This window comes from Excalfactoria chinensis, chromosome 22 (genome assembly GCF_039878825.1).
Source record: "Excalfactoria chinensis isolate bCotChi1 chromosome 22, bCotChi1.hap2, whole genome shotgun sequence".
Taxonomy (NCBI): Eukaryota; Metazoa; Chordata; class Aves; order Galliformes; family Phasianidae; genus Excalfactoria; species Excalfactoria chinensis.
This window is the reverse complement of record NC_092846.1, coordinates 3,312,223-3,338,131: the sequence shown is the minus strand read 5'-3', so window position 1 is coordinate 3,338,131 and position 25,909 is coordinate 3,312,223. Positions and strand designations below refer to the sequence as shown.

General features: G+C 46.0%; 3 protein-coding genes across 4 annotated transcripts; 1 reads left to right on the top strand and 2 right to left on the bottom strand.

Annotated features, from left to right (window-relative positions):
* The first annotated feature begins 2,177 nt into the window (after positions 1-2,177).
* Positions 2,178-5,508, top strand: MANEAL (mannosidase endo-alpha like). The gene is made up of 4 exons (XM_072355688.1): positions 2,178-2,746; positions 3,046-3,155; positions 3,605-3,681; positions 4,143-5,508. Exons 1-4 carry the CDS (start codon positions 2,320-2,322, stop codon positions 4,777-4,779), a joined length of 1,251 nt encoding a protein of 416 aa, XP_072211789.1. The 5' UTR covers positions 2,178-2,319; the 3' UTR covers positions 4,780-5,508.
* A 522-nt stretch (positions 5,509-6,030) lies between these two features.
* Positions 6,031-8,233, bottom strand: YRDC (yrdC N6-threonylcarbamoyltransferase domain containing). 2 transcript variants are annotated; one of them, XM_072355689.1, is made up of 6 exons: positions 8,068-8,233; positions 7,724-7,919; positions 7,472-7,586; positions 7,180-7,299; positions 6,659-6,801; positions 6,031-6,523 (listed from the first exon to the last, which is right to left on the bottom strand). In XM_072355689.1, exons 1-6 carry the CDS (start codon positions 8,198-8,200, stop codon positions 6,460-6,462), a joined length of 771 nt encoding a protein of 256 aa, XP_072211790.1. In that variant the 5' UTR covers positions 8,201-8,233; the 3' UTR covers positions 6,031-6,459. The 2 variants fall into 2 exon arrangements, with proteins under 2 accessions (XP_072211790.1, XP_072211791.1); XM_072355690.1 differs by lacking the exon at positions 8,068-8,233 and having other exon boundaries at positions 6,168-6,523; positions 7,724-8,056.
* A 6,521-nt stretch (positions 8,234-14,754) lies between these two features.
* MTF1 (metal regulatory transcription factor 1) lies at positions 14,755-25,631 on the bottom strand. Its single transcript, XM_072355584.1, has 11 exons — positions 25,553-25,631; positions 24,782-25,246; positions 20,305-20,543; positions 19,885-20,016; positions 19,259-19,332; positions 18,114-18,247; positions 17,612-17,689; positions 17,297-17,399; positions 16,164-16,720; positions 15,711-15,777; positions 14,755-15,337 (listed from the first exon to the last, which is right to left on the bottom strand). The coding sequence occupies exons 2-11, from the start codon at positions 25,193-25,195 to the stop codon at positions 14,943-14,945; spliced, it is 2,193 nt and encodes a 730-aa protein (XP_072211685.1). The 5' UTR covers positions 25,196-25,246; positions 25,553-25,631; the 3' UTR covers positions 14,755-14,942.
* Between the last annotated feature and the right edge of the window lie 278 nt (positions 25,632-25,909).

The following is a 25,909-nucleotide window of genomic DNA, read 5'->3' as shown; positions in this document are numbered from 1 at the left end:
ATCATTGTGACAGCCACGATGGCCTGCAGACACCCAGAAGCCGGGGGGGGAAAGCAGTAATTGATAGCGCCTGCATCTCCTGCGAAGGAGAGGGGTCACCAACCATCCCACCCTCCTGACACTCAGCTCATCCTCCCGCTGCCGGCGGCACAAATAAAGCTGTCACTTGCAGGGATGCTGAGCGCCAGCAGCTTGGGATGAGCTACAGACAGACTGACAACAATACATTTCCCTTCAGCCCTCGCAGTGGTCAGGAGCGAGGGACGAGGCTTTGGGCAGCCCAGAGCAGACAGCAAAGCAAGGATTTCTCTAAAGGTTGCTCTATCTCATGGCTTTCCTATAGCTCCTGGAGGAGCAAAGGCACCCAGCACACACCCTGCACCCAAGGGATGTGGCTCTGTTGGTCCTCACAGCTCAGCTGCTCCATTCCAGCCCCAGTGCGGAGGTCAGAGCGCTGCTACACCCAGGTTATTGATGGCACAAGATTAGCTTGTCTGAGCAGGGAAATATATCACCAGAAAAATAGGAAACATTTGGAAAGTGGATGGCGGGTGCAAGAGTGATGAATGAGAGCTGGAGGAGGCTGGCAAGGATCAATGAATAGCTGAGGAGGTGAGGAATGAGATGGGGGGGGGGGGGGGGGACAAGCTCCCTATGCAAATACAGAAAGCAGCAGAATTAGTAGAGGAGAGGAGAGAGTCCTGAGCAAGCAAAGGGAAGCGATCCCTCTGTCTTTTCCTTCTGCTGCAGGTTTCCTGCAGTGATCTGATTTGGGAAGACAAAGGCAGGAGGAAAGGCTCAGAGGAGGGGACCCCTCACGTACACACTCAGCAGATGACAGCCCCTCACAGCCCTCTGCTCCCTGACTCCTCCAGCAGCAGCTCAGCAGACAGCAATTTCTCTGAAGCCATCATTTGGGGGTCAGCTCTGTGTGTATTACAGTCCATTAGCAGCAACAGAGACAGCTGCTCACGAGCAATAAAGATACATAACCACAGCACTCAGGCACCAGGAAATATCAGCGCAGCGTGAGCTCAGCATGCACCAAGCAGAGCTGCTGCCTCGCACCCCTCTCAGCGCCCGCTGCTCAGTGCTCTGAAGCACAAACCACGCTGCCCGGCTGCTCCAGCACTCCCTCGGTAGCCGAGCACTATCTAGTGGTCAGACAGAGAGCTCCAGGGAGCAGAAGGCTGCATGCAGGCTGCAAAGATCCATCTACAGATGGATGGCATCGGGTGAAGCCAGCAGGAGAGCCAGCCACGACAAGTATAATCACAGCACAGTAGCGACAAGTGACCTGGTGAGATCATTTGAGGGTATCTGGGAACCAAAACCCACTGGGAGCACGGAGCTCCTGACTGTGCCATGCCACCCCAGCATGGGGAGCAGTGGTGGGACCTGAGCACCCCAACTGGCACATCGCAGTGTCTTTGTCCTTGGCACCAAACACAGAAAGAAAAAGCTCTTCCTGCCTCCCTGGAGCATCTTTCTCTGCAGCCTGACCTCTGCAATAGCCTGAAGGTGGCAATTAGCTACTTTATGGGATGATAGGCTGAACAGAGCTGGTTTATACAGTCCATCTAGAAGCAGCCACGCAGCCCCATTGCCTCCTATCCTGCAGCTCCTGATGCTCCAGTTCACTCCAGCACACCCAGAAAGGCACAAAGTCCCACATCCTCTATGTCAGCAAATGAAAATAAAGCCAAAACCCACATCCAGCTCTGAAGGACAAACTTGTGCTGCTGCTGCAGCTGCTGCTCACCCACAAAGTGCAGCCCCATGCAGGGATGGATGGAGGTAGGAAACGCTGCCAGCAGCTTTCAGTGAGCGAAATAATGGAAGGCCCAACCCTGCTGGGGAGCCTCAGAAACCCATTTGTGGTTTACAGGCAATTTGTTCCCTCGACAGGTTTACCTCATTACCAGGTTCCCATTTAGCAGGAGTTTTATGACCCGTAACATTTGAGCATAACAGATTCATGCAATTAAAGCGTTATTTCCTTTAGCAAGCTGGATAGTCACATCACAGTGTTTGCTGGGGCGTGTTGGCCTTCCCTTGGATAAGTTTAATCCTTCACCAACCATTCGTTTCACTCGGGGACCGAGAGCAGACGGGCGAGCAGGGCGGAGGCGCTGCAGTCCCGGCCGCTGCCAGCAGGGGACCCAAGAGAGCACGCAGCCACCGAGCGGGGCCGGGAGCCGAGAAGCAGAACGGCGGCCGGCCGGAGCGAGGCGTCCCCCGCCGGGCCGAGCATCCTCTGCGGAGCCGGGACTGAGCAGGCTCCTCCGGGCCGGGCATCCGGCTGCTGGAGCTCAGGCGATGCGGAGACGGCGGCGGCGGGGGGGTTTGGCCCTGCTGCTGGCCGCGCTCTTCGTTTTCGGTACGGTGCTGGCGCTGCGCACGCTCCGCGCTGCCGATGCTCTCCCTGCTGGAGTACCGGGGTTGGCAGAGCCGCCCGCTCCGCCCGGACCCCGCGAGCCGGCAGCGGGGAGCGGCCCGTCTTACGACCTGCACGTCTTCTACTACGCCTGGTACGGCAGCCCGCGCTTCGAGGGCCGCTACCTGCATTGGGATCACGCCCTGGTGCCGCACTGGGACCCCAAAGTGTCGGCCAGTTACCCCCGGGGTCGCCACCGCCCGCCCGACGACATCGGCTCCAGCTTCTACCCCGCGCTCGGCCCCTACAGCTCCCGGGACCCCGCCGTGGTGGACGAGCACATGGGCCAGCTCCGCGCTGCTGCCATCGGTAAGCACCGGCACGCACCGCAGCCCGGCCCCGTTCCCGCAGCACCCGGGATGTGGAGATCGGCCCCTCCACCCCGCACTGCCCGGCACCGGGCAGGCTCAGCATCCCTTACGGCCGCTGCCACGGCCATCCTATAGCCAACAACACAGAGCAGCACTTAGAGGCTCTTCCAGCCAAACCTCGCACAGCACAGAGCACTTAAAGCATTACAATGCCATGAAATAAGTTACCTCGCTGCCACTGCATGAGGAAAGTTTACAAACAAAACATCTGAGCAATCCACGACTGTGTTCCCACAGGAGTGCTGGTTTTGTCCTGGTACCCACCTGGCCTAGCAGATGACAATGGGGAACCATCAGACAGCCTCGTGCCATTCATACTGGATGCTGCACAACGGTACGCCATAAAGGTAATGCTTTTATCTGCTGGTGGAGGCCGCTGAACTCACTGCTCAGCTCCAGCATGAAGCTGATGCTATGCTTGGGCAAAGGTCCCACTCCTCTGCTTCAGTTACTAGTAAAGTAAATGAGAGTGCTTCCACGTAAGAGCTCTCCTTATTTAAAGGAAAGTATTTAGCAGCTGAAAAATAGTAAGGGTGGTTGGGTTTGTTTTTCCCCCTTAATAATTAGGTTTCTCAGTTTACTTCCCACTAACTTCAGTGAAAAGCAGTGAAAGCTCTGACTAATCTAAGCAGGCTGCCCAGCTTCCCGCATGTGTCACACAAGGGTCCCCCCAGCCCATTCCCCCTGCAGACCCCAGACCCTTTGCAACAGCTCTAAGGGCCATCTGGGAGGTCAGGGTGGAGAAGGAGCAATAGGGTTGTGCTGCAAATAATCCATTCTACCACCTCTTTTGAAGGTCGCCTTCCACATCCAGCCGTACAAAGGGCGCGATGACCACACAGTGCATGAGAATATCAAGTACATCATGGACAAGTAAGTCTCTCACCTAGGCAGAAATCCAACTGTGGAATGCTGCTTTAAGCAAAACCAGCATGCTTTGAATTAAGTGCACCAGAACAGTATCCAAAAAGCAGCGTGCAGTGAGAACTGCCTACAGCCAGCCAACAAAGCAGTGCTAAGCAGCAGGAGCTGTAATCAAATCCCACTTGCTCCAGCATGTCAGTATCTTGCCTCTAGAACCCAAAGCTGCTTTCTTCTGTTCAGGTTTTTAAGCCTATCGCCTCTATTCTTTCCTTCTGAAGGGAAGGAAAGTAACAAACACCACAGGTACAAAGCACTCCCAGAAAGGAGATAAAGGTTGCAGAGAAAGCTTCTGAGCAAAGAGGCCCCTATGGCAAAACCAAGTCTCACATCACACTTGCCTTCTAACAGCAATACCTGCTGAGGGCTGTTATCACTCCAGCCTCTGAAAAAGCTGTCTGCTCTCTCTGTAGATATGGATCGCACGCTGCTTTTTATAAGTACAAGACCAGCACTGGCAGGAGCCTCCCGCTGTTTTATATCTATGATTCCTACTTGACACCAGCCGAATCCTGGGCCAACCTCCTCACACCATCAGGTTCCCATTCTCTCCGCAACACCGCCTATGATGCTGTGTTCATAGCACTGCTGGTGGAAGAAGGGCACAAGATGGAGATCCTGTCTGCAGGGTATGATGGCATGTACACATACTTTGCGTCCAATGGTTTCTCTTTTGGCTCATCCCACCAGAACTGGAAAGCCATCAAAACTTTCTGTGACTCCAATAACTTGATGTTTATCCCCAGTGTTGGGCCAGGCTACATTGACACCAGCATTCGTCCCTGGAACAACCACAACACTCGCAACAGAGTTAATGGGAAGTATTATGAAACAGCCCTGCAGGCTGCTCTCATGGTCAGGCCAGAGATTGTTTCCATCACATCCTTCAACGAATGGCACGAAGGCACCCAGATTGAGAAAGCTGTTCCCAAGAAGACTCTGACACGCCTTTATCTGGATTACCTTCCCCATCAGCCCAACATGTACCTGGAGCTGACCCGCAGGTGGGCAGAACACTTCAGCAAAGAGAAAGAGCAGTGGTTGATGTAACTTCAGCACCTGCCTTACTCAGAGCCGTCCCACGGACAGAGCTGCAGCACTTCAGAAACAAGAACAGCTGCAGAACCTTCAACCTAGGCAGGTTGCTGAGCCTGCAAGCACCCCAAGGACTGCAAGAGTCCCAGCTCTGAACTCACAGGAGGAAAAATTACAAGGAGTAAGAAAATCTCTAAGCAGCAGCTAATTCTTAACTTCCTGCAGATGTAGCAGAGATGACCTTTTTGGAGCTCTTCTGCAATGCATGGGGGTGCTGGTTCCAGGGCCAAAGATCCATTATTTCTTATGGTGTGTATGTTCTGTGATGTCTGACATAGTTAGCTGGGTTCCAGCATGCATTTTACCTTAAGCCTTTGGTCTGCTGCCACCACAGATCCCTCACTCCACTATAGCAACTTCAAAAACATTTCCTTACCAGTTGGCTGCAAAAAAAGAAATAAGAGTTCCTCTAAATTGTTTAACTGTAGATGAAACTAAACCATGTGGTTTATATACCCTCTAGTTTATCCAAGCTCTTCTATACCAAAAAGTTCTGTGCTAGGTGTCGTTACTATGGCTCACTGTATCCAAACAACTAAAGATAATTACAGCAGAAACACTAGTGACTATTTACCCCTACTACTCTATGTGCTGGAAACCATGGTAATGCAACCATGTCTACACTAAAAGCTCTTCAGTGGTTGTTTACTGCTCCAAGTTTTGAAAATTCAGATCTGAAGTTGCTTTATTTCCTTTAGAATCAAGGGAAAGAATGCAATAAAACTGCTGCTGAAAACACCATTCATTTGTTTTTTGAAAGAAGTTCAGCTCACAGTAGCTTTGCTTCTTGTAACATGATGGAAAGCACAGCAATGACTGCACAGCAGCAACGTCACAGGCTGCAGCAAGTGAGGATGTACTCAAATGCAACAGATGTAGGCTCAGAAATAAAGGAAAGAAACTGCTTACCTTCAGAAGGCCTCAGGTATGCAGGGATGTCCAGCAAGATGCCCCCTACCTCCATTGCCAACCCTTAAATGAGGGCTGGGAAAGGGTGTAACCTGGTTCCACCCCTTCTGGTTACTCAGCTGCATTGCTTGCAGGTGAGCTCCTCTGGGCTGGCCCTGCCTTCCCACCAGGTTCTCCATCACTGCTTCAAGCTGAGACTCAGCATTTCCACTACACCTCTATCTGTGGTTTAAAATATGCTGGGACCCTTCTAAATGAGCCATAAATTAGCTTATACTTGTATCAATAAAATGAGAAGCAGCAGCTCGGGATGCGAAACAGAGTTCAGACTCCATACACACTCTTAACTAAGCACCTGAGTGTTGTAAGTGATGCAATAAACAGACACATGGAATGAGTTTTATGGGCAGGGAGGATCAGTGACATCATGCCATCCTGGAAAGTCTAATACTCCAGTTGTTTTATTTTAGATCACGTTACTAAAACAGACAGTTATCTGGAAATTGTACAGCAGCATAAAGAGTTTAGCATAAATAGTTTCTCAGGATTCAGTAGATGTAAGACTAATTAACAGACACCCATCAACTGTTACTCTCATTACCTTTGTTTACTGACCTGACACAACTCATCAACCTCATTAAACAAGGCCATTAACACCGTCTGCTGAATGCACAGGCACATAGTGTCCAGCTTTACCAGCTCCGCAGAGCCTCAGAGTCTGAAGTCTTAAGATGATTCTGTAACCAAGCCATACTTCTGCCTCAGGATCTCAACTGTAGATGTCAGTGCGCTGGGGGGGGAGTGAAACACAACTGTCAGAAAAAAAGGTTTTTCCAAGGATTAAATTGCTTTTTTTCCTTTGTGGAAGAGAAACCAGCTCAAAAACACAGTCACTGCTTATGTATATACAACAAAGAGTGCTTACCAGCCAGGACGAATGATAGTGAACTTTCCCGACACAGATAAGTCAACCACAGTTGATCCCAAACGACATTCTGGGCTCTGGACATCTCCTATTGGGCCTCCATCAATAACTAAGGACAATTGAGGCCAAAGGTCTTGGAATTCCTGGAGAAATAAGAGATCTGGCTAACAATCCCAAAGGTGGTTTGTGACCACGTTCCAGCTACTCCTGTTGAACAGTCTCTTGTCAGGGAAATGGTCTCTTCACTGTCAGTCTCTTTTCTCTGTCACAGACACATCCCAGTTTGACATCTGAGAACAGATTTACCTTACATCTATGTCTTCTCAGCTTCAAAACTGCGTGGTGGCAGCACTGTTTACTTAAGAGCACATACACAGAAACTATCAACACATTTGGTACAAAAAAGTGTCCGTTTGGTGCTGTGCTCAACTATATTGCTAATGCTAAGCTCCCAATTAGGAGTGCCTGGGGCTCTGACAGCCTGCCGTGAAAATCTCACTTAGTAGCAAAAACAGCCTTACCGAAACCGTCAGCGTGCTCGCCTGACTGCTGACATTAGCACTTGTTAAAGCCAATGGTCCAGGGCAAGCTCGTGCCAGCTCCCTAATAAAGGGGTGGTTTGGAATGCGAACGCCAACCAGCTAGGAGGAAAAAGAGAGCGTGTTTTACATGCTGTAACTGCAGACCTTTTTATTCTTGCTTTGCCTAAAGCCCTTGACTGAAAGCTGACACTTCAGAGAACGAATACGCCACCTTCACAACTGCACATCCTCCACAACTAACACTGAGATGCACATCATGGCAAAAACTTACCGACGTAAAAGGGTTCAAGTCTTTATTTAGTTCTTCTGATCGCTTTAAGACCAGGGTCACAGGTCCCGGCAGCAAGTCCTGCAGCAGTTCATCCGGCACATTCACATGGCAGTACCTACAGAGTAACAGAGGTGAAGCAGAGGGGCAGCCAGCTGCATAAGCCCTGCCCCACGGGCTCCTCAAGCTGATGAAAGCACAGTATAGATCCCCCTCCAGGCTGCATGTGGCCACAACCCCCCCGAGGCAGCTCACCTATAGATGTGCTCCACGTCCCCGAGGCAGATGGCCAGCGGCTTCGTCCCGTTCCGCCCCTTCAGGCTGTAAATGCTCCTCACGGCACGCGAGTCCTGAGCCAGGCAGGCCACGCCGTACACCGTGTCCGTGGGCACGGCCACCAGCCCTCCCTCTTGCAGAGCACGAACGGCGGCTGCCACCGCCTCCCTCCAGCCTGCGGACAGCGCCGGCTCAGCCCGGAGCCTCAACCGAACCCGCGTAGGGCCTTCATCGCCGGCCTCCCGCCCCGAGGGTCCCCGGCCTCCCATCTCCCCCAGGCCCGGCCTCATCAGCCCGCCCTCCCTGCGTCCCTTCAGTCAGACCTCGCTGCTCCGACCGGGCCGCGCTGCCGGGCAGAGGCAACAAGCAGGAAGTCCGGGAGTGAACCGGGCCCGGCAGCCCATCCGCGGCCCGAACCAACCCCGCCAGCGCCGCCGTTCGCTGCACCCTCAGCATGTGAGAGAAAACACTTCCGCTTCCGGCCGCCGGAAGGAGGTGCCGCTCTGTACTTCCGGCTCGTTCCCATTCTAGAGCTCTATGGTGACTATAAGCCATAATGGTGTTCTATTAAAAAGCGTAACGTTGAGGAATAAACTGGTTTTAAGCTTAGAAAGCGCCGATGGACATTAAATACAACGATCTTCCTCTCTCCCACATAACTTGCCAAGTCCCCCCTGAGTAAAGACTATGGTAACACAGTGTTTAAATAAGCATTTAATTAGGATTCCATTAGTATTAATATTGCTTTCAATTCCAAAAAGAAACAGTTCATTCCCACTTCTTTCGTAGATATCTCAAAGTACAATATCTTTTTTTAACTGTATACAAAAAAAAAAGGAGCAAAATGAAGCAAAACACCGTTATTTCACATTATTTCTTCTTTTACATTCTTCATAAAAATACAAATTCATATTTAATTAACTCTATTTTGGGGTTTAGGGGTTTAGGGGGGGGGGTTTGTTTTGGAGATGCTCTTCCTTTGGAAGTACTGTACCTGTAACTAACATCTTTCACACTGCTCAATGTAAGCACATTTGTTCCCGTGTTTCCTAGTTCAATCCGTTCCTTTTCATACCATAAACACATAAAACAGGGGGGGTTTCTTTTGATATACTCATCTCCAAGACCATTTCTATTGCCCAGCTCCCCTTATGTGTCAAAGCAATAACTACACACAGCCTATGTTCTCCTGGACATCCCAGTTTGGCCTCAGTGCTGATAGGCGACGTGGGTAACTAACCAGGCCTGAGCTTCACACATCCCTGCCCTGCCTTATTGATGCTAGTTGGTGTGAAACACGACGACTACCACACTCACCACAACAAGGGTCGGACACAGCTCTGGTTCTAGAAGCAAGTGGAAAGGAGACGAAAGCGACACAGCAAGAAACGCAGCGGCTACTGTTAACTGCAGAAACACACCCTTGATTTGGCTGGAAAAAAGATCGATATGAAAAAAAATCCCTCGTAAGAAAAAAGTAGAAACTGCATTTATAGTTGAGAGAGAAAAAGTTGACGCTGCATAAAAATGAACCAAATTTTGGCCAGCTTGCACACCACCAAAAGCATGGTGTGGGATTTTACAACTAGCTCCAAGAACACACAAACACACACACACACACACTTAAGACTATGTACACTACTACATAAATATCCAGTTTAATTTGCATTTCTCAGTGCAGACACAGAATCCAACTCCTAAAACAACTGATATATATCAAGACGAGACGCACAAAAAGAGTTCGAAGTTCAGCCCTGTCTGTGAGGATTCAGCTACAGGTAACGCATATAAAAACCTGGACGCCGTTTCCAAAATACGCATAAGGAGAAAATAGTCTAGCAATTAAAAACTATGCAACCAGAAATCCGCAGGGTTTATTACAGACATGCTTCATTTTTTGCCTTACAGACCAAATTGACTCTCGTATTTCTGCCCACCGAGCTCAGATCACTGATGCAAACAAAGGACTTCACACTCCGATCTCAGCGTGTTTTTTACCGAGATGGGTTTCAACATCCTCCTTTTTACAGGGAGAAAACTGAGGCTTGGAGAGGCTGAGCAACGTGCCTGAGGTTACACAGCCTGCAGCACGGCACCAAGCTGCAGCACAGCCCTGCCTGCCCCTTACTCCAGTTACCACCCGCACTTCTAACCCCCACCCATTGGGAACAGCCTTTCATCTCTAATTAACTTCAAGGTCAATGACAGCCTAACTAATTTCCCCCCACAGCAGTTCCACAACCAGCACGCCAATCATTAGTTCATTCCCCGTGTCTTAATTATAGTCATTGGGGGGGGGGGAAGAGTACTGTAAACAGTTTAATAATGTTGCTGCAGTTGCAAACGCGTTATCTCGGATGATGGAGAAGTGCCACCCTCCGCAGTAAGGCAGATAACAGGACATTAAAATGAGCTGGAGAAGACAAACTTTAAAGGTGCAACATGCCTGGATTGGAACAGCTTGTCACTTCTGTTCACACTGCTGGGACGGAGGGAAGGGGAAAGGAGGAGGGATGAGGCTGGGATCGATGCTGGAAGAAGGTATTGATTTCCAACAGAAGTGACAAGCAGCTCATCAATAAGCGTTGAGAGAAAAGGCCTGCTAAAGCACAGTGCTCTCAGTGAAATATTTGCATAGATTGGACATTTGCTAACGATGCATAATTTCTCTTGGGTATAGACAAGGTAGGGCAATATGTCACTGAGCTAGTAGTTACTATATATATTCAATTAGACAGACACAGACAGACCGACCACGTGGGACAATGATCTTTAGCTACAAGTATTGCACCGAGTTAAGTGCTCATCTTTGCACACCCCTGTTAACTTTTACTCAGAGCGAAAATAAACTTTGTGAAAGTATATATACAAAAGAAATTGCAGCAATCGGGTTAAAGATAAAATAACCTAAAGTGCATTTTAGATACCAGTATGAGGTTCTGCGAACTAGTCTTTCTGGACACAGTCAGCATTACATGAGTGCCCAATTCGTACTTTGTTCTATGTAATTCAGTACCAGCATTTCAACAGTGCTGATTTTCCATTCTTCTACCAACTAGAAGCGTGAAAAGCAACTTCCACAGCCTTCAATTGCACGCCAAGCCTGCTTGCTTGGGTCACTGCCTGGCCACTAAAGCCACCGATGCTGGTAACCAGCCCCATTCTATATATCGAAGCTTCTGCACCCATACAGAAAACATAAATAACCAAATAAATCCCCACAAAACAGCAAATCCTTTAAACACAGAATGCCCCAGAGCAGCTGTGCTCTCTGACTGACGATGATAACTCAAGGAATTCAATGAAACACAGATATTGCAGAGGGAGGACACATTGCTCTCAGAGGCTCCAGCACGCAAGCAGAACATGCCCCTTTCCAGGAATCCTCTGTCTTACCAGATCGACAGTGACAGAAGCTCCAGTCTTTTTAATAAAAATGCTATGGATGTGCTAAATGCTGGGTCAAGTGCTTGTCTTTTGGGGGTCAGTAATGATGCGGATGCTCTTTAACATCTTCATCAGTGCCACTGTCAGTGGGGTGCACTCTCAGCACTTTGCAGATGACACCAAGCTGCTGAAGAGGATTTGGGGGTAAAGGTTATGAGCCGGCACTGTGCCTTCAAAGCCCAGAGAGCCAACAGTATCCTGGGCTGCATTCAAAGCAATGTGGTCAGCAGGGCAAAGGAGGGGATCCTGCCCCTCTGCTCTGTGCTGGTGAGACCTCACCTGGAGTGCTGTGTCCAGATGTGGAGCCCCCCAGTACAGGAGAGACACAGACCTGTCGGAGCACCTCCAGAGAAGGGCCATAAAGAATGATCTCAAGGATGAAACACTGCCCTGCAAGAACAGGCTGTGCCTGAAGGAGAGAAGGCTCCAGGGAGACCTGATATCAGCCTTCCAGTATTTAAAGAGGGGCTATAAGAAATAAGTTATTTGTTTTACAATAAGGGTGCTGAGGCACTGGCACAGGTTGCCCAGAGAGGTGGGGGACGTCCCATCCCCGGAGACATTTAAGGTCAGGCTGGACCAGGCTCTGAGCATCTGATGGAGCTGTAGATGTCCACTCACTGCAAGAGCATTGGGCTGGATGGCCTTTAAGAGTCCATTTCAACTGTACAATCCTATGATAAGCTCCCTGGCACCAACACTGTGATCGATTGCCCTCTCATGCCAGCTGCTCACACACCTCCTCCCTTTCCAAGCATGTTCACAACCACCCAGCAGCACAACGTTTGATCACACAGCGTTGGGGACGATGCACATGTTCACCATGAAACAGATCAGATACATGATGCATGGAAAACAGACCAACAGTGAAAGAACGAAAGCAAGTACTGTACAACGCAACGGCTGGGATGCACAGCTCACAGCCCGTGCACTCCAAATCACACTCATCTTCCCTCATTACAAGCTCTAATTAGTTTCACCTAAATCGACACCCGTCTGACACACATATAAAGAGGACAACTGCAAACCCAAGGCGCCTAAAAGTCAGTATAAACCTGGAAAGCATTGCTTTACCTAAAACATCAATATGAAACAGTAGCTGTGAAGAGAAAGCAGCAGAGGGGTTAACCTCTAATCTCCACTCAGAGAGGACGTATGCAGCATCTTGCTGCTGCCAATCACCACACCTCCAAATTAACTTGTAATTTCAAACCCTTTGGCAGATTTTTTTTTCCCACTCATTTCTACCACGAGGGAGTTTCTGAAGATGCTACGTGGCCTAATCACAAACACGCTTTATGTGAGCTGCCACAAGTAGCCAGACCAGAAAGGAAAAAATGCTTCCCTGAAGGATAGAAAGGCTCAGAAGAGGTTGCCAAACCCCTCAGCTGTCACATTTCAGGGCACATCTTGTCCCCATTAGAGAAAACCCCACAACTCAAGGGGAATCTATGTGCTCCTGCATTAGCAAACTCTCACATGCGTACACACAAGTACATCCACACACCCTCATGCCAAAGAAAGGGGCAAGGAGACTCACTCAAGGGGGGGACAGTTCCACTCACACAGATTTGAGGCTGTTTCTTCTGCGTTGAAAGCAGTTCTTGCTGTCCACACAACCAGACTGCATCACAAAACGATACTGTAGGGAAAAGAAAAACAAAGGGGACCACACCACCACACTGTCCTCAAGGGATTACCATTACGAGAACAAAACAGCAGCTGCTTTGTTAATCTACATTTCATGGATGCAAACCTTATTGCTGCAGGACCCACATCCCCATTGTAATAGACTGCATAGCACTGCAATGCGAGCCAGTGCTCCCAGACAGGAAACATCAGCAGCATGTTTCGTGTTCAGGTGATGCCTCCAAACTCATCACTGCAATTAGCAAGAGTGTTCTGCCCTAGCAGAGTGGCACAGCACTTTCCTCCCTCACACTCACCTTAACGGACAGCCCTTGTTTTACCCTTCTGCATTTAACAACTGGAAGCAAGTTGACAGAGAGGTGAAAAAGCCAGTTCCCTTCAGCCCGTTTCCAGCTGTGCCATGGCAGTGCATTTGCAAGACAGTGAGATAGCTTAAACCACCGCCTCAGCTAAGACTGACAGTGGTGTGGTAAGGCTGCACAGAGAATGTCACAAGAGGGTTAAAAAAGCCTTCAAATCATCAGGTTATCTCGGGGAGGTCTGGCTGCATTCACATCACTTCCCCCTCCCCCCCACCAGGTGCAGACAGCAGATCAGATAGGAGCAAAGAAGAGTGAAAGATCTCTACCCACTAGGAGTTTGCATTCCTAAACTTAGTGCGCAGAGACAGTCCACGTTAATTGGCTTATAGTCGTTATCTTTGTATCTCACTAATGACAACACTGTAAACTGAATAAAGACTATTTAATATTCTTTCCTTTAACACAAAAAGACTGACAGCCAAAGCCAGAAAGATGGATAAAATACTACAAAATTACATCTTTTAAAATAATGCAGCATAAATAAACCATTTAGAATGAGACTGCATTTATTGCAACATTACAGGCTTTTTGGTGGAAGGGGGGTTTGTGTTTTATTTACCCTGAGTAGGTTAGAATATAGTTTGATATGAAAAACTACTATGTCGTGTAACATCTTTTAGTCAAGAAATAGCCCCGTGCACAAAAAGCTGGCATTGCATTAGGTTGGAGGCAGATTCAGGCAGAAACTATATAGCTTAAAGAGAAAAGAGGAAGCATTTCTGGGCAGCTGAAGGATAAACTCACTGAACCCAAACTGAAGTGACATCAAATCATTCTGAAATTTTTCCTAGAGTTCCTCTTGATAAAAGATGAGAGCAATCAGCAAAGGCACCACGCTCCTGATTAAACCACTGGAGGGCTTGTTTAAGAGGATGACTCGTTTCTGAACGAAGCCAAATGAATCAAAAGAGCAGGAGGCACCAATCTGACCATACCTGGAACTCACTGCATCCTTCAAAGACAGGCAAACAGACTCTCAAGCCTGAGTGAGCAGAGGCTCCCGCAATGTTTCCATACATCTGCCACCACATTTCAAGTCCTAGTTCAATTAAATGAACCGGTCCATTAGGAGCACAAGTACCTCGTGCTCTCCTGCACTAAGCTCCCCAAACGCTTCTGTAGGCTTCAGTGATGGCCACAGCACAATGCAAACCCAGGCATCAACTCCCAACTCAGTGACATGACGATCGCATTCCAATAAAATTGCAGATAAATCACCTTCTACTACAATGAAACCATGTTCTGTTACAGCCAATTCCTGTCCTGGGCTCCCCTTATAGTGCATGGTTAGTATATATAAGAGACAAAAGAAAAATCATAGACCCAAAGAGTTGTAACAAAGACTCACTCGCTGCCAGTACCTTTAAACCCAAACGTAAGCGATGTGCAATTGGAGACAAACTAACCCCCCTTTTTCTTTTAAAAATCTTTTTGCACACGAGTAACCTTAACTTCCGTGTTCACATATGACAAGCAAAAGTGACAGACAGTGCAGCCAAAACAGTTCATATATAACTTAGCTTTTTTTTCTTTTTTTTTCTTTTTTTTTTTGCCTTTTCTATTTTTAGATAGATTCTTAAAGATGGATGTACCTGGGATGTGACTAAGATGACATCTGTGAAGCAGAAATAAGCCACAAAACTTCCAAAGAGGAAGGAAAAAAAAGAATCGATCCTTCAGTTTCTGCTTCTAAGAGGAGGGTTTTACCCTCCAGGTGCAAAAGAAAATCCAGAACATCTTCATTTAGAGAAGCTGCTATTCAGACCAATTTCTTCCTCACCCTGCAGTAGTGCTTCGATTGGAATTATATTAGATGGGGTTTCAGGACTTTGGAGGGACAGGAAGTCCGATACATCCATGGCACTTAATGTTTCAGTCTGTAAGTCTGAAGGGTTAACTATTTGACTGCTCTGCCCACGTGAGGGAGAAGGGGAAGAGGAAGAGGAAGGAAAGGTCTGAGGCTGCAGCTGGGGAGCTGGCTGCTCCGAAGCTTTCGGTTCAGGTGAGGAACTCTCCTTCTTAATGGTGACTTTGTCCTTGGCAGAGTCTCGGCAGGCACACTGACACTGGCAGGCTTCCTCCTGCTTTATAATAATGACAGGAACGCTGAGACCAATCTGCTGAACAGGGTTTCCTGAAGGCGAAACAAAGTGAAAACACACGTAACTAAACAGCATAATGTCATCACAGGAGAGACAAATCGTAACTGTTAGACACCTTAAAGCAGAGATTGCCTATTTTTTTTCCAAGCACAATGAATACCCTCAGCAGAAGGTAAGCAAGGAAAAAATACAGACAGGTATTCTCTGCTGATGACCAACCTGCACAGGCTGAGCCAAGATTTTAGGCGTCTGGTCTAAACTCTTACACAGAACTGTACGTCACCTTTCTGACAGGCAGACTGCTTGTGGAAGCAATTGAAATCATCACACATCATGGTTAAGCTAGCACTACTACAGGCAAACAGGGAAAGAGAAAAAAGAAGGTTTGGAATCAAATATGCTTACCTGTGTTGCCAGCTACTGGTAATGCAGTGGTAAAAAAGACCTTTTCTACTACTTTTGGAACTTGTGGCTTAAAGGAAGAAAAAAAAGAATAAGAAAAAGAGTGAGAGTCGATTCCAAACAAATTTCTGCTGTTCAAACTCGAAATATCTGCATGCAAAAGAAGCAGATACTCCAAAGAGAACGCATAGGAAAACATTACATTAATTAACATTTTATTTGGTACTGGGCTCTGCTCTGGCTATTCCAAAACTAAGCATATTATTTCAGTAGTCCTGAAGGTGATGAGTCATCTCCCTTTGCACCACATGCCTGTCAACACAGCTTGTGGTTTTTGACAATTGAAGTGATGAATTGTTAAGAAGCTGCCATGCTTACTCCTATTACTTGCAGCCATTCATTCACTCTAGGAGGGAATGGTGCAAGCTGTTTCAAAGCTACGCTGAGTATACTAACCATTTGTTCTTGGCTTTGTGGAGAACCAGTGGCACCATTTAATATCCATTGCAAGTTTTGCTCTCCCATGACGATGCTGGACTGTAGAATAGCCGTGCTCTGAGAAGGAGTAATTGTTATGGTTGGATTGCTCGTCAGAACAGAGTTCGCACCAACAGGCACAGTCTGAACTACAGCTGGCAGGGGTTCAGTGGCACTTGATGCTGTTGGGGCAGATGCCCCAGCAACCACTGAAAGTCCTTGTACAATGGGCTGCGGTGGTGTCTGAGTGTGCTGCAGGAAGTCTTGGTGACTGGCTGCAAACTGTGTGCTGTGAGGAACAGGCACTTCTGGGGATTGTAAAACAGTTGCAGGATTTCCAAATGCAGCTTGCTGTGAGCTGGTTCCTATGGAGGAGGGAGCAGCAGGTGCTGCTGAGGCTTGTAGTGCTGAATGTGAAGGCTCAGAGATGCCAAGCTGCAGTACAAGTGGAAGTGACAAGGATGCTGAATCTCCTGCAGAAGGCGGAACAGCAGTGACTGAGTCTGCATGACCATTAAAAGCTTCAATCAAGGCAGCTGTCAAAGGAAACAAAGAAAAAGTAAGCATACATCAGTTCTCACCATACCTGAATAAACAACTCTTTCAGTTTAGTTACCAGCTAGCTAACAGGTTTTTGCTAAGTAAAGCACCAGCATTTTTCATGCCTTCAGACTAGCGCTCAAGAACATGTAGCACTAGACAGTGCAATCTAAAAGCAGGTCCAAATTCAGGAAGCTGGTAACACTGAACACTGCACACGAATGGACTGGCCCCAGAAGCACTCTCTTAAAAGCCTTTTTCATCAGCATGTTTGTGCAGCTACATCAAGAAAGTTCAAAGATGAGACATTCAGGAGCATCAGTGCTGGGACTTAACAAGGGCATGCTGTAAATACACGGTCTGTTCCCCTGCCACTGCACAACTGCTTCACCATCTGTGAATGTATTTCAACACCAAAACCAGCCTCCAATGTGGAAGCTGAAGTCGTCTTTTTGCAACTTAAACTTATGTAGGGCAGAAGACTTCAGTTGGAGCTGCTGAACCAAGCATATGCACGGAAAGAGGGAAAACTGTTAGAAAATTCCTTAGAATATTGCAGATACAATTTGTACCTGTCTGCTTAGAGTCTTCCTGATTTGTGGTGTGATCTGTGCTCTGAAACATAGACTCAAAGATGCTTGCTGGTGAGATTGTGCTAAGATCTTGTCCGTGTGTCTGGTAAACAAAAAGAAAAGAGGAAGATGTTGTATCTTGGGTCTCCATAAACAGCACAGATCTCAGTCAGGAAACATATCAACATCAGAAACCTCCGCCCAATTAACCAGCCAGCTTCAGGAAACAGAACATACTTCACGCCACACACGTTCATAAAACATAAAATGACATGTATTCAAATTATAAGTGAAGCAATTCAGACAGTAACTCACTAGATTAGAGTTCTCCCGCAGTTCTGAATCTGTTGATATGAGGCTTAAGTCGCTCAGACAAAGTGAGTGGCTTGTATCCTGTAAAGAACAGAAACTGAGTTAAATACTAATAAAAATATGAGACAGAAGTGTTTTAAATTCTCTTAAAGAGTCCATACAACATAAGCACGACTATAGTGTCTACATAGAAGTGCTTTTGGTTTGCCTTTTTATACCCATATCCGAGTGAAGCCTAAAATCAAAGGAATGTTACTAAGCAAAATGATATTTAGCATTTATCCAAGATCTTCACATTTCTCTCGGGTTGCTTTCCAAAATGTTAAGCAACAAAGAAATTTAAATGAGCACAAGCAAAGCAGCCTGTAGAAAACAAAAATTCCAGTCATTCGTAGCCAGCCTTTGTTTTACTTCAAACATGTATTTATGTAGCACTGACTGAAACATAGAGAGTTCACAGGGAATACATGACCATCTATAGAGTTGCCTACAGACTACTACTAACCTCAGACACGTTGTTATTGGGAAGTGCATTGTAGGTATGTCCTTTCTCATGGCCTTTCATGTGACTCTTGAGACTATACTGTGTACTAAAAGTCTTCTCGCAGCCATTACTGGGACAGAAGAAGGGTTTCTCCCCTAAAGGCAGCACGACACACACAACAAACTTATATGAGACATTTTTAATCTACATAGGATAATAACAGTATTTTATATATATAGGCACGTTTTTCTCCAAAACACAACTTTTGCTAGCATACAGGGCAAAAAACTTAACATAGGTCAGGCATTTCAGAGTCTTTCTGCACTAGTGCACATACTGGTAAGAAAAAGAAGTACCTTTCTCTCTATACAAATTGCTACTTACAGCCATGCCAGCGGCAGTAACAGCTAACAAACAGCTCCTTAACCTGCCATCACAGTGCCCTATTCAAAAGGCTAAGTCCCATCCTACAAATTGTTTTAATGATACTCTGGAAAACAGTAAGTAATTACTACCTGGCACGTTGGAACTTGTATGAATAGGTCTGAGAGTCATTGTAATGCCACTTCATACACTCAACGTTCTTGGAAAGATCCTTGCAAACAAAAGCTCCCATTTTATAAAGTGAATTGACACACAAACACAGTATTTAACTCGTATGCATCATTACTGACACATTCGTGAAACATGCTGATGAAATTCAAGACCTGTGAGGCATAAATGGAGGTGACTTTTCTCCATGGTTCTGTTTCTTTGTTCTCATCTGAAATATGAGCTGAATTTTTCACTGCCCACCTACGTTTGCATGTTACCAGTTTGCTCAACACATGTTGTAAGATATATCCCCAGAGATATCTAGGAAATAAATGATTCACAGCAGATTCAATGAGTTATATCTATTTAAATAGCTGTGTTTAGCAATCCTGAATGTATTGTGTAACTTAAAGAATAAAAGCAATTGTGCCAGGGCTGCTATAAAGCAATTCTTGTTTTTATGAACTACATCTAAGCATAAAAAAAACACAGTAACCCTGTCTGATAGGTAAAACATCTAATTAAATGTCCTTGCTTATTTTACAAGCAAGTATAAACACATACTAGGATTCTAAAAGTTAGTACGAACTAAATGGACTCAATTAAAGCAAACCCAAACCCTCAGGACTCACCAGTATGTGTCCTAACATGTGTTTTGAGGTGGTGGCTTGCAGCAAAAGCCTTTCCACAGCCGTCATGTTCACATCTGAACGAAGGATCAGGGAAGAGTTAGCATCAAGATTCTTTCACACGTTTTACCATCTCTTGTCATGTTCTGCAATAGTCACAGGACTCCAAAGGGTTGGCCTGATACTAATCTCTGCTAGTCATTTACATCTCCCAACTGCTGCTAAGCAGGCTATACAGGCAGAATTCCAGCTGTGACTTTAAAATTCAAACACAAATGCATCATTTGGGGGTGTGCTGAGCCACTGTGGAACAAACACTGCATCCCAACAGAGAAGCAGCAATATGTTCCATAAACATGCTCATCTTGAGATATATTTCTGTCTAAATAAGAATATTCCAGCTTGAGGATTCCGGTCATTTGAAGACAGTTATTTCATCCACTTCTACAGACACCATGTTCAAATGCTAGACTCATTATTCTATTTAAACAAGTTCTCATTAGGGGCAGTAATAGCTGTCTTATGGTACAAAAATAAGTTTCCATTAATGACAGCAATAGTAGTCTTTTGGCACAGGTAATCCACTACAGAAGTTCCAGAGCAGTAAAAATCGCCATCCAGTAACTTACCGAAATGGCTTTTCTCCTGTGTGTGTTCGAATGTGCTTCCTCAGATCACTGTGTGTTGTGAAGTATTTACTGCAGCCTTCTGATTCACAGTTAAATGTTTTCCCTGTGTGAAGTCTCTGATGTGCTTTCAACCTAAAATTGAGTTAAAAACAAATCCCTCTTATGGTTTGTCACACAAGCCAGCCTCTCTCCAAGGCAAGCAAGCCATCCATTTCAATGTATAAGACAGGATCAAATGCTTAAAGTATGTAATTGATATCACTTCTGAAGTCCTCACAGAATCTAAGAATTCCTTGTGTCTGTGCACCATCTCCAAATCTACCATAAAATGAATAAGATAAGTACATTATTACAAGTTCTGTGCCATCTTGGTATCGATTCCCCACATTTCTCCAACAGAAATACACAGAGAATTCCTACCTGTACAGTGTATTGAATGCCTTTTCACAGCCCTGCACATCACATTCAAACGGCTTCTCCTTAGTGTGCACTCGAACGTGGATTTTGAGGCTGTAAGAGGTAAGAAAGGCTTTGCCACAGCCTTCTTGATTGCAGACAAAAGTATATTCCCCACGATGTGTCTTTTGGTGAGTGCGCAGGTTTCCAGCAGTGCTATAAGTTCGTGGACAGCCCTCAAAAGTGCACTGGTATCTTTTAACCTATGGGATATAAATGTTGCATCATTGATTTTTTAATAGTTCCTGGACTCCAGAGACAGTGTAACAGATTCTGATGTCAAAGGAAAGAAAAAGCAAACAAACAGTTTAATGATCAGACTACTTAATAGATCTGCTGCTCCATGTAAAGAATGGCACACACTGGAAAGCAGGCTGACCTTACAGAACGGGAAACTAATTGAAAAGGAAAAAATGGGGAAAAAAAAAAGTTATATACGTATGTATAGCTAGGAATCAAATGTTGGAAAGGATCCCCAAGATTTTATCAAACCAACCCACTATTCCTACGCAGAACACCTCCACTGCTTATAGCAAAGCTATTTACAGAGGGGGAAGACAAGGAAGGATCCACTTTCACAAGCTGACCCTCAAAAGCTCCAGCCTATGTGCTGAATTAACACCTTGAAGGAATCTATAGTTTTTACAGTCTCCTACAGCATTACTTAATTTATCTCAAGAGCAGCCTTCATTGTGCTGTATTCTTCTCCTGTGGTCACTCAAACAACGTATGCCTGAAGCACACTGAATCAAACAGGGTGCTTCACATCGTAGGTGCCACAGATTTCACACCAGGAAACAGTTCTGTATGAACTAGATTTGACAGCCTTCCCACCTCCTGATAACAGGCAGGAAGAGATTACATCAGGAAACTTCCAGCATGCAAGTCATAACACTTAATTAAATCTCATTCTCTCTTGTGAAGAAAAAGGAGTAGGCCACCTGATATGCTTGAATAATCTCCTCCAACATTAATTATCAGACCGACAGCTTTCATTTGACTGTTGCAGCTGAGAATCCTTAACATCTACAAGTAATTATACGGCCCAGGAGAGAACGTGATGCTTGACAGGCAAGAAGCAGAAGAAGCATTCCAGATGTTCATTTTGGAATCTTTAGAAAGGTGATGCAAGTCACAACAGAGGAGCAGAAACCTTCAGATTGAGTATTCTAACAACCAGACAAAATTAATATAGCAAGCGGTGCTCAGCAATCTTCCTCTTTACCAAGGTACTCAACACCTATCTCACAGTACACAACATTATTGCTTAGAAAACACTTCAGGCTGTCTTTAAAAAGAAAACTTACAACAAACAAAAAACCCACTGAGTTGTGGTTTGGTACCACAGTAGAGGTAGATGAACCTATAGATAGTCAGCATGTAACACCTATGGGTCTCAACTATTGTTCTTCTCTTGTTGCTTTATGTATACATCCATCAGAAAACATGAAGCTCATTGCTCTTTAATTACCATAGCTTGGGGGCTGAAAACACAAACACAGCATCCCCTGGCCTGTGCTCATGTGGTAAGCTCCCACTGATGCGATACAGCAACACAAGGATAATTAATGGGATCTGGAATGTATATATTATACTAATAGTTATACCAACAAATATATGGGCATCACAATACAGTTAAAAGATAATTAATAAGCTTAGTTGTGTGTTGAGCCTGCCAAAACACAAGGAAAAGTACAGACTTGTAAAACACAGACACAAGGTCAGAAAGCACATTTTCTTAGACGAAAACGCGCACATTATCTCCACCAGAGATCTTCAGATTCAGTACAATTTATATCAGTTTGGAAGTCAATTCTTAGCCTTGAGAAGGCAGCTGGTAATTAGTTTTACATGCTGCATTATAGGGTGCTCTCCACTGTGCCTCCTATAATAAAAGGGATTTGACAGAGAGATGAGCTACCTAGAAACTATTAGGTGAGGAGTCCTATGTGGTGACATTTAGGCCTAGAAAGTGAGAGGAAAAGGAGAATATTTATTATATAGGAATGATTTGGTCCCTAGCTGCCATGTACCTATTTAAAGGAAGATGGCAGAGGCACGTTCAGTTTGAAGGCCTTGTGGTGCTCCTCCTTTTCTCCAAAGACTAAATTGTTATTTTGCAGATTTAGAGAAGGATGCTGAAGACAGAAGCAATACTGTCACAAATAAGTAAAATTGCTCATACAGCAGCAAAGCACTTCATTTTCTTTTCAGGTTAGGAAATTCAGCACATCACGTAAACATTATACACACAAAATGATGTAGATAATGACCATGAATGACTGGCAGGTAGAGCAGCAAGCACTCAGGACCACTGCCATGGGCAAGCAACACAACAAAAACAGGGCAGCTACAGGAAAAGCCACGGATGGCTGGATACAATGTGTACAGAAACAACCTGCTTTGAAGACAAAGGCTACAGCTGTTTGCAGAAGATAATATGCTCCTCACACACCAGAGGGAAGATAGAAGTCTTCATTAAGTGTTTACCCCAGAAGTAGTTGTTCAATCACCAACATGACTCACAAAAGCTGAGCCAAAGGCCACTTCAATTGCTCAGTTTGCCTTTAAGTTGTCTTTAGTTCAGGACTGTCCCCTTAGGTTTACATTTTGTCTCCTGCCACTGATTAAAACTACATCAATGGAACTGAAATAGAAGACTGCAATTGCATTTATTCTCACTCAGACAATTACAGTGAGAGAAGTTTATTACAACACAAGGAAGTTAAAGGGACTTAAAAGAGCATAAAACTTTCCTTCATGACTGTCTAAGGTTGACCTGAAAGTATGAGACTTTAAAACATTTCTCTTCATTATTTGAACTTCCTCAGATGTTCCAGAAATACCAAAGGATTGGACTGCTATGACTGAGAGATGACCCAGGCACCTAAGAGATCTTAAAATCTCTTTCCTCCCACTCTAAAAACTTAACAAGCATCTGAAATCACTGAATAAAGGAAGAGTCCTGTTTGCTCAGCTTTCAATTCCACTGCACCCAAATTATAGCGCAATTCCTCCCCTCCCACCTTCAAAATCAAGCCAAGAAACGGGAAACAAATTCAGACAAAGAACTGAATCAGGCAGTTCCAGGTCTTACAAGTGTTTTTCTAGGAGGCAGCATAGAAAAATAAATCAGTTTAACAGCATGTTTAACAGCCATCAACACCAACGTAACCAGTACACACTGTTCTCACACACTGCAGACTGCAAACTGATTGTTCTACTAAAAGAAAACACTGGCATGACTGACATACCAAAATTAAAACGTTTTAACAGCCAAAGGAAGACGCAGCTGCTACTAATATGAATAATATTTGAGCAAACAGAATCCACTGGATGAGCCCATTGCACAAACCTGCTCCAGAAGTTTCACAACTTATTATAAAGCTGGCATCCTACAGCCCCACATCATTACTGCTGAGTGAGCGATAACCAAGGCTGCTTGCTAACTTAAATTATTCAGAGCATTCAAACTGAGCTTCCTTCCTCAGTAAGGGCTCATTTCTGCAGTTCTCACTCACGCTGAATATCAGTTACACGAGCAGCTGATACTACTGCCACTGATACCCGCTAAGGCACCAGTAGGAGTTTAACTCAGCAGGGCCAAGAAAGTAGGGCAAAGTTGTTAGAAATATATCAGCATATCAATTCACTTTGCTCTGCACCTAAGAAGTAGGAATCCTACAAGCCATCAACCACTTTGCATGCAGGTAGAATTCATCAGGGAAACAGAATTAGAAGTAGCCTCCATTTTAACACGTAAGCTAACTTAAGCTTTTTATGACAGCAGATGGTACTCTGAGATTTCTCTTGCTTTCTTCTCAGTTTCCCTCTGAGTGAGGCAATAAAGCTAAAAAGCCATTTTAAGTTTGGCACCTTGAGCTCCGTGTCTTAGCTAATTCCACGAGGGTCGATTTTAACCTGCAATTTAAGATGTGCTTTTCTCAGGAACATGGATCACCACAGGATAACAGAGTGCCACAGAATAACAAGAGTACCACAGAATAACAGAGTGCGTGCTCTTTTCAGCTGAACTCAGACAATAATTACCCAAACAATAAAATAATAGACTTAATTTTCATTGCCATATTCTCCTCCAGCTTGCAAGCAGGTGTCAAAAAAACACTTCCTGCTGCTCCAGAAGAAAACAAGATATGAGATTAAAAACCAAAGACATTCACAGCTATGCTGCTGATGTACCAAAGGACCATAGAACACAACTATTCCTCCCTGCACAAAGCACTACTACAAACAGTGACAGCGGACTTGATGGAATCACTCATAAGAACCAGCTTGATGCTGATCCTTAAGAACAGGAAAAGCTGCTGCCTGTCTTTTGGCACCAACTTTTAGCCATTGTATTTCTCAAAGCATTTGAGATCACCAGGTGGATGCTAAGCACAAACAAGCACAAACTTAAAACATATATTGAACGACTTACTTCTTTAAGCTTGGTTTCTGGGCATTCAGACTGCAAAGTGAGTGTTGCGCCTTCGATGTTTCTTGGCATAGGAGTTGAACCAGGATTTATCGTTAGGTGAATCTGATCTGGAGAAATAATATGTTGCACGTAACCCTGGGACATTCCTTCATGATCTGCTATTAAATGAAATCCTTCTTCGTGACCCTCCGGTAAAAAAGGCAAATGATCACCACATTGTCCTTCATCCTCATCATCATCCAGCACGCTGTCTTGCTCTATGAGCACAGTTGTCCTGTCATAAACCGTCCCGGATGATGAAGAAACCAGCCCGTTTTTATCAGCAGCAAACCTCATCATATTGTCATCTTGGGTTAATTCCTCGTCGTCCACTTCATAGTAGATCACGTTGCCTTCGGGACTGTTTTCCCCCATGGCTCACCGCCTCTCACTGCGCTATCCTAAAGCGGGACCGTAACAACCCATCTGCAACAGAGGGACGGGAAGGCGGAAGGTCAGGCAGGGCCGGCCCCGCTCGAGCCCCGTTTCAGTTGCGGCCACAGCGCCGATCTCAGCACAGCTCCCCTTACAACTATAAGGCTCCCGCAGCACCTCCGTGTCGGCACCGTGCCGCAGCCCCTCACCCCACGGGCCGAAACAGGCCTTTCCCTCCACCCCCGAGCTTGGCGATGCTTCAGTCCGTCCGGCTCCGCTTCCACCCGTCTCCAGGGCCCACCCCAACCCCGCACACAGGCCTCAAGAGCCGCCCCGTCTCGTTCCGACCGCGCTCACCGAGCTCCCGGCAGCGGCGGCACCTCCTTCCCCACCCCAGCGGCACCATGATTACCACAGCACTCACTTCCGCTTCCGGCCGCGCACGGCACGACGGGAAGGCCGCGCCCGCCGCGGGGGTTAATGGGGGAGGGAGGGGGGAGGGAGAAGGGGCAGCGCATGCGCGCTGGGCCCGAGGGCAACGTGGGGCCAACTGGGTGTAGGGCAATAATGTGCAGCAGGGTAGAGCCCAGCTCCTGCTAAGATAAACTCAATAGGGAGCATTCCCATAGGGTTATAAGGTGCAGGGGAAGGCATGGAAATGCTCATCTCCTTGTTGCTATGGAGAGGGCCGCTCCTTGTTTGTAACACATGTGA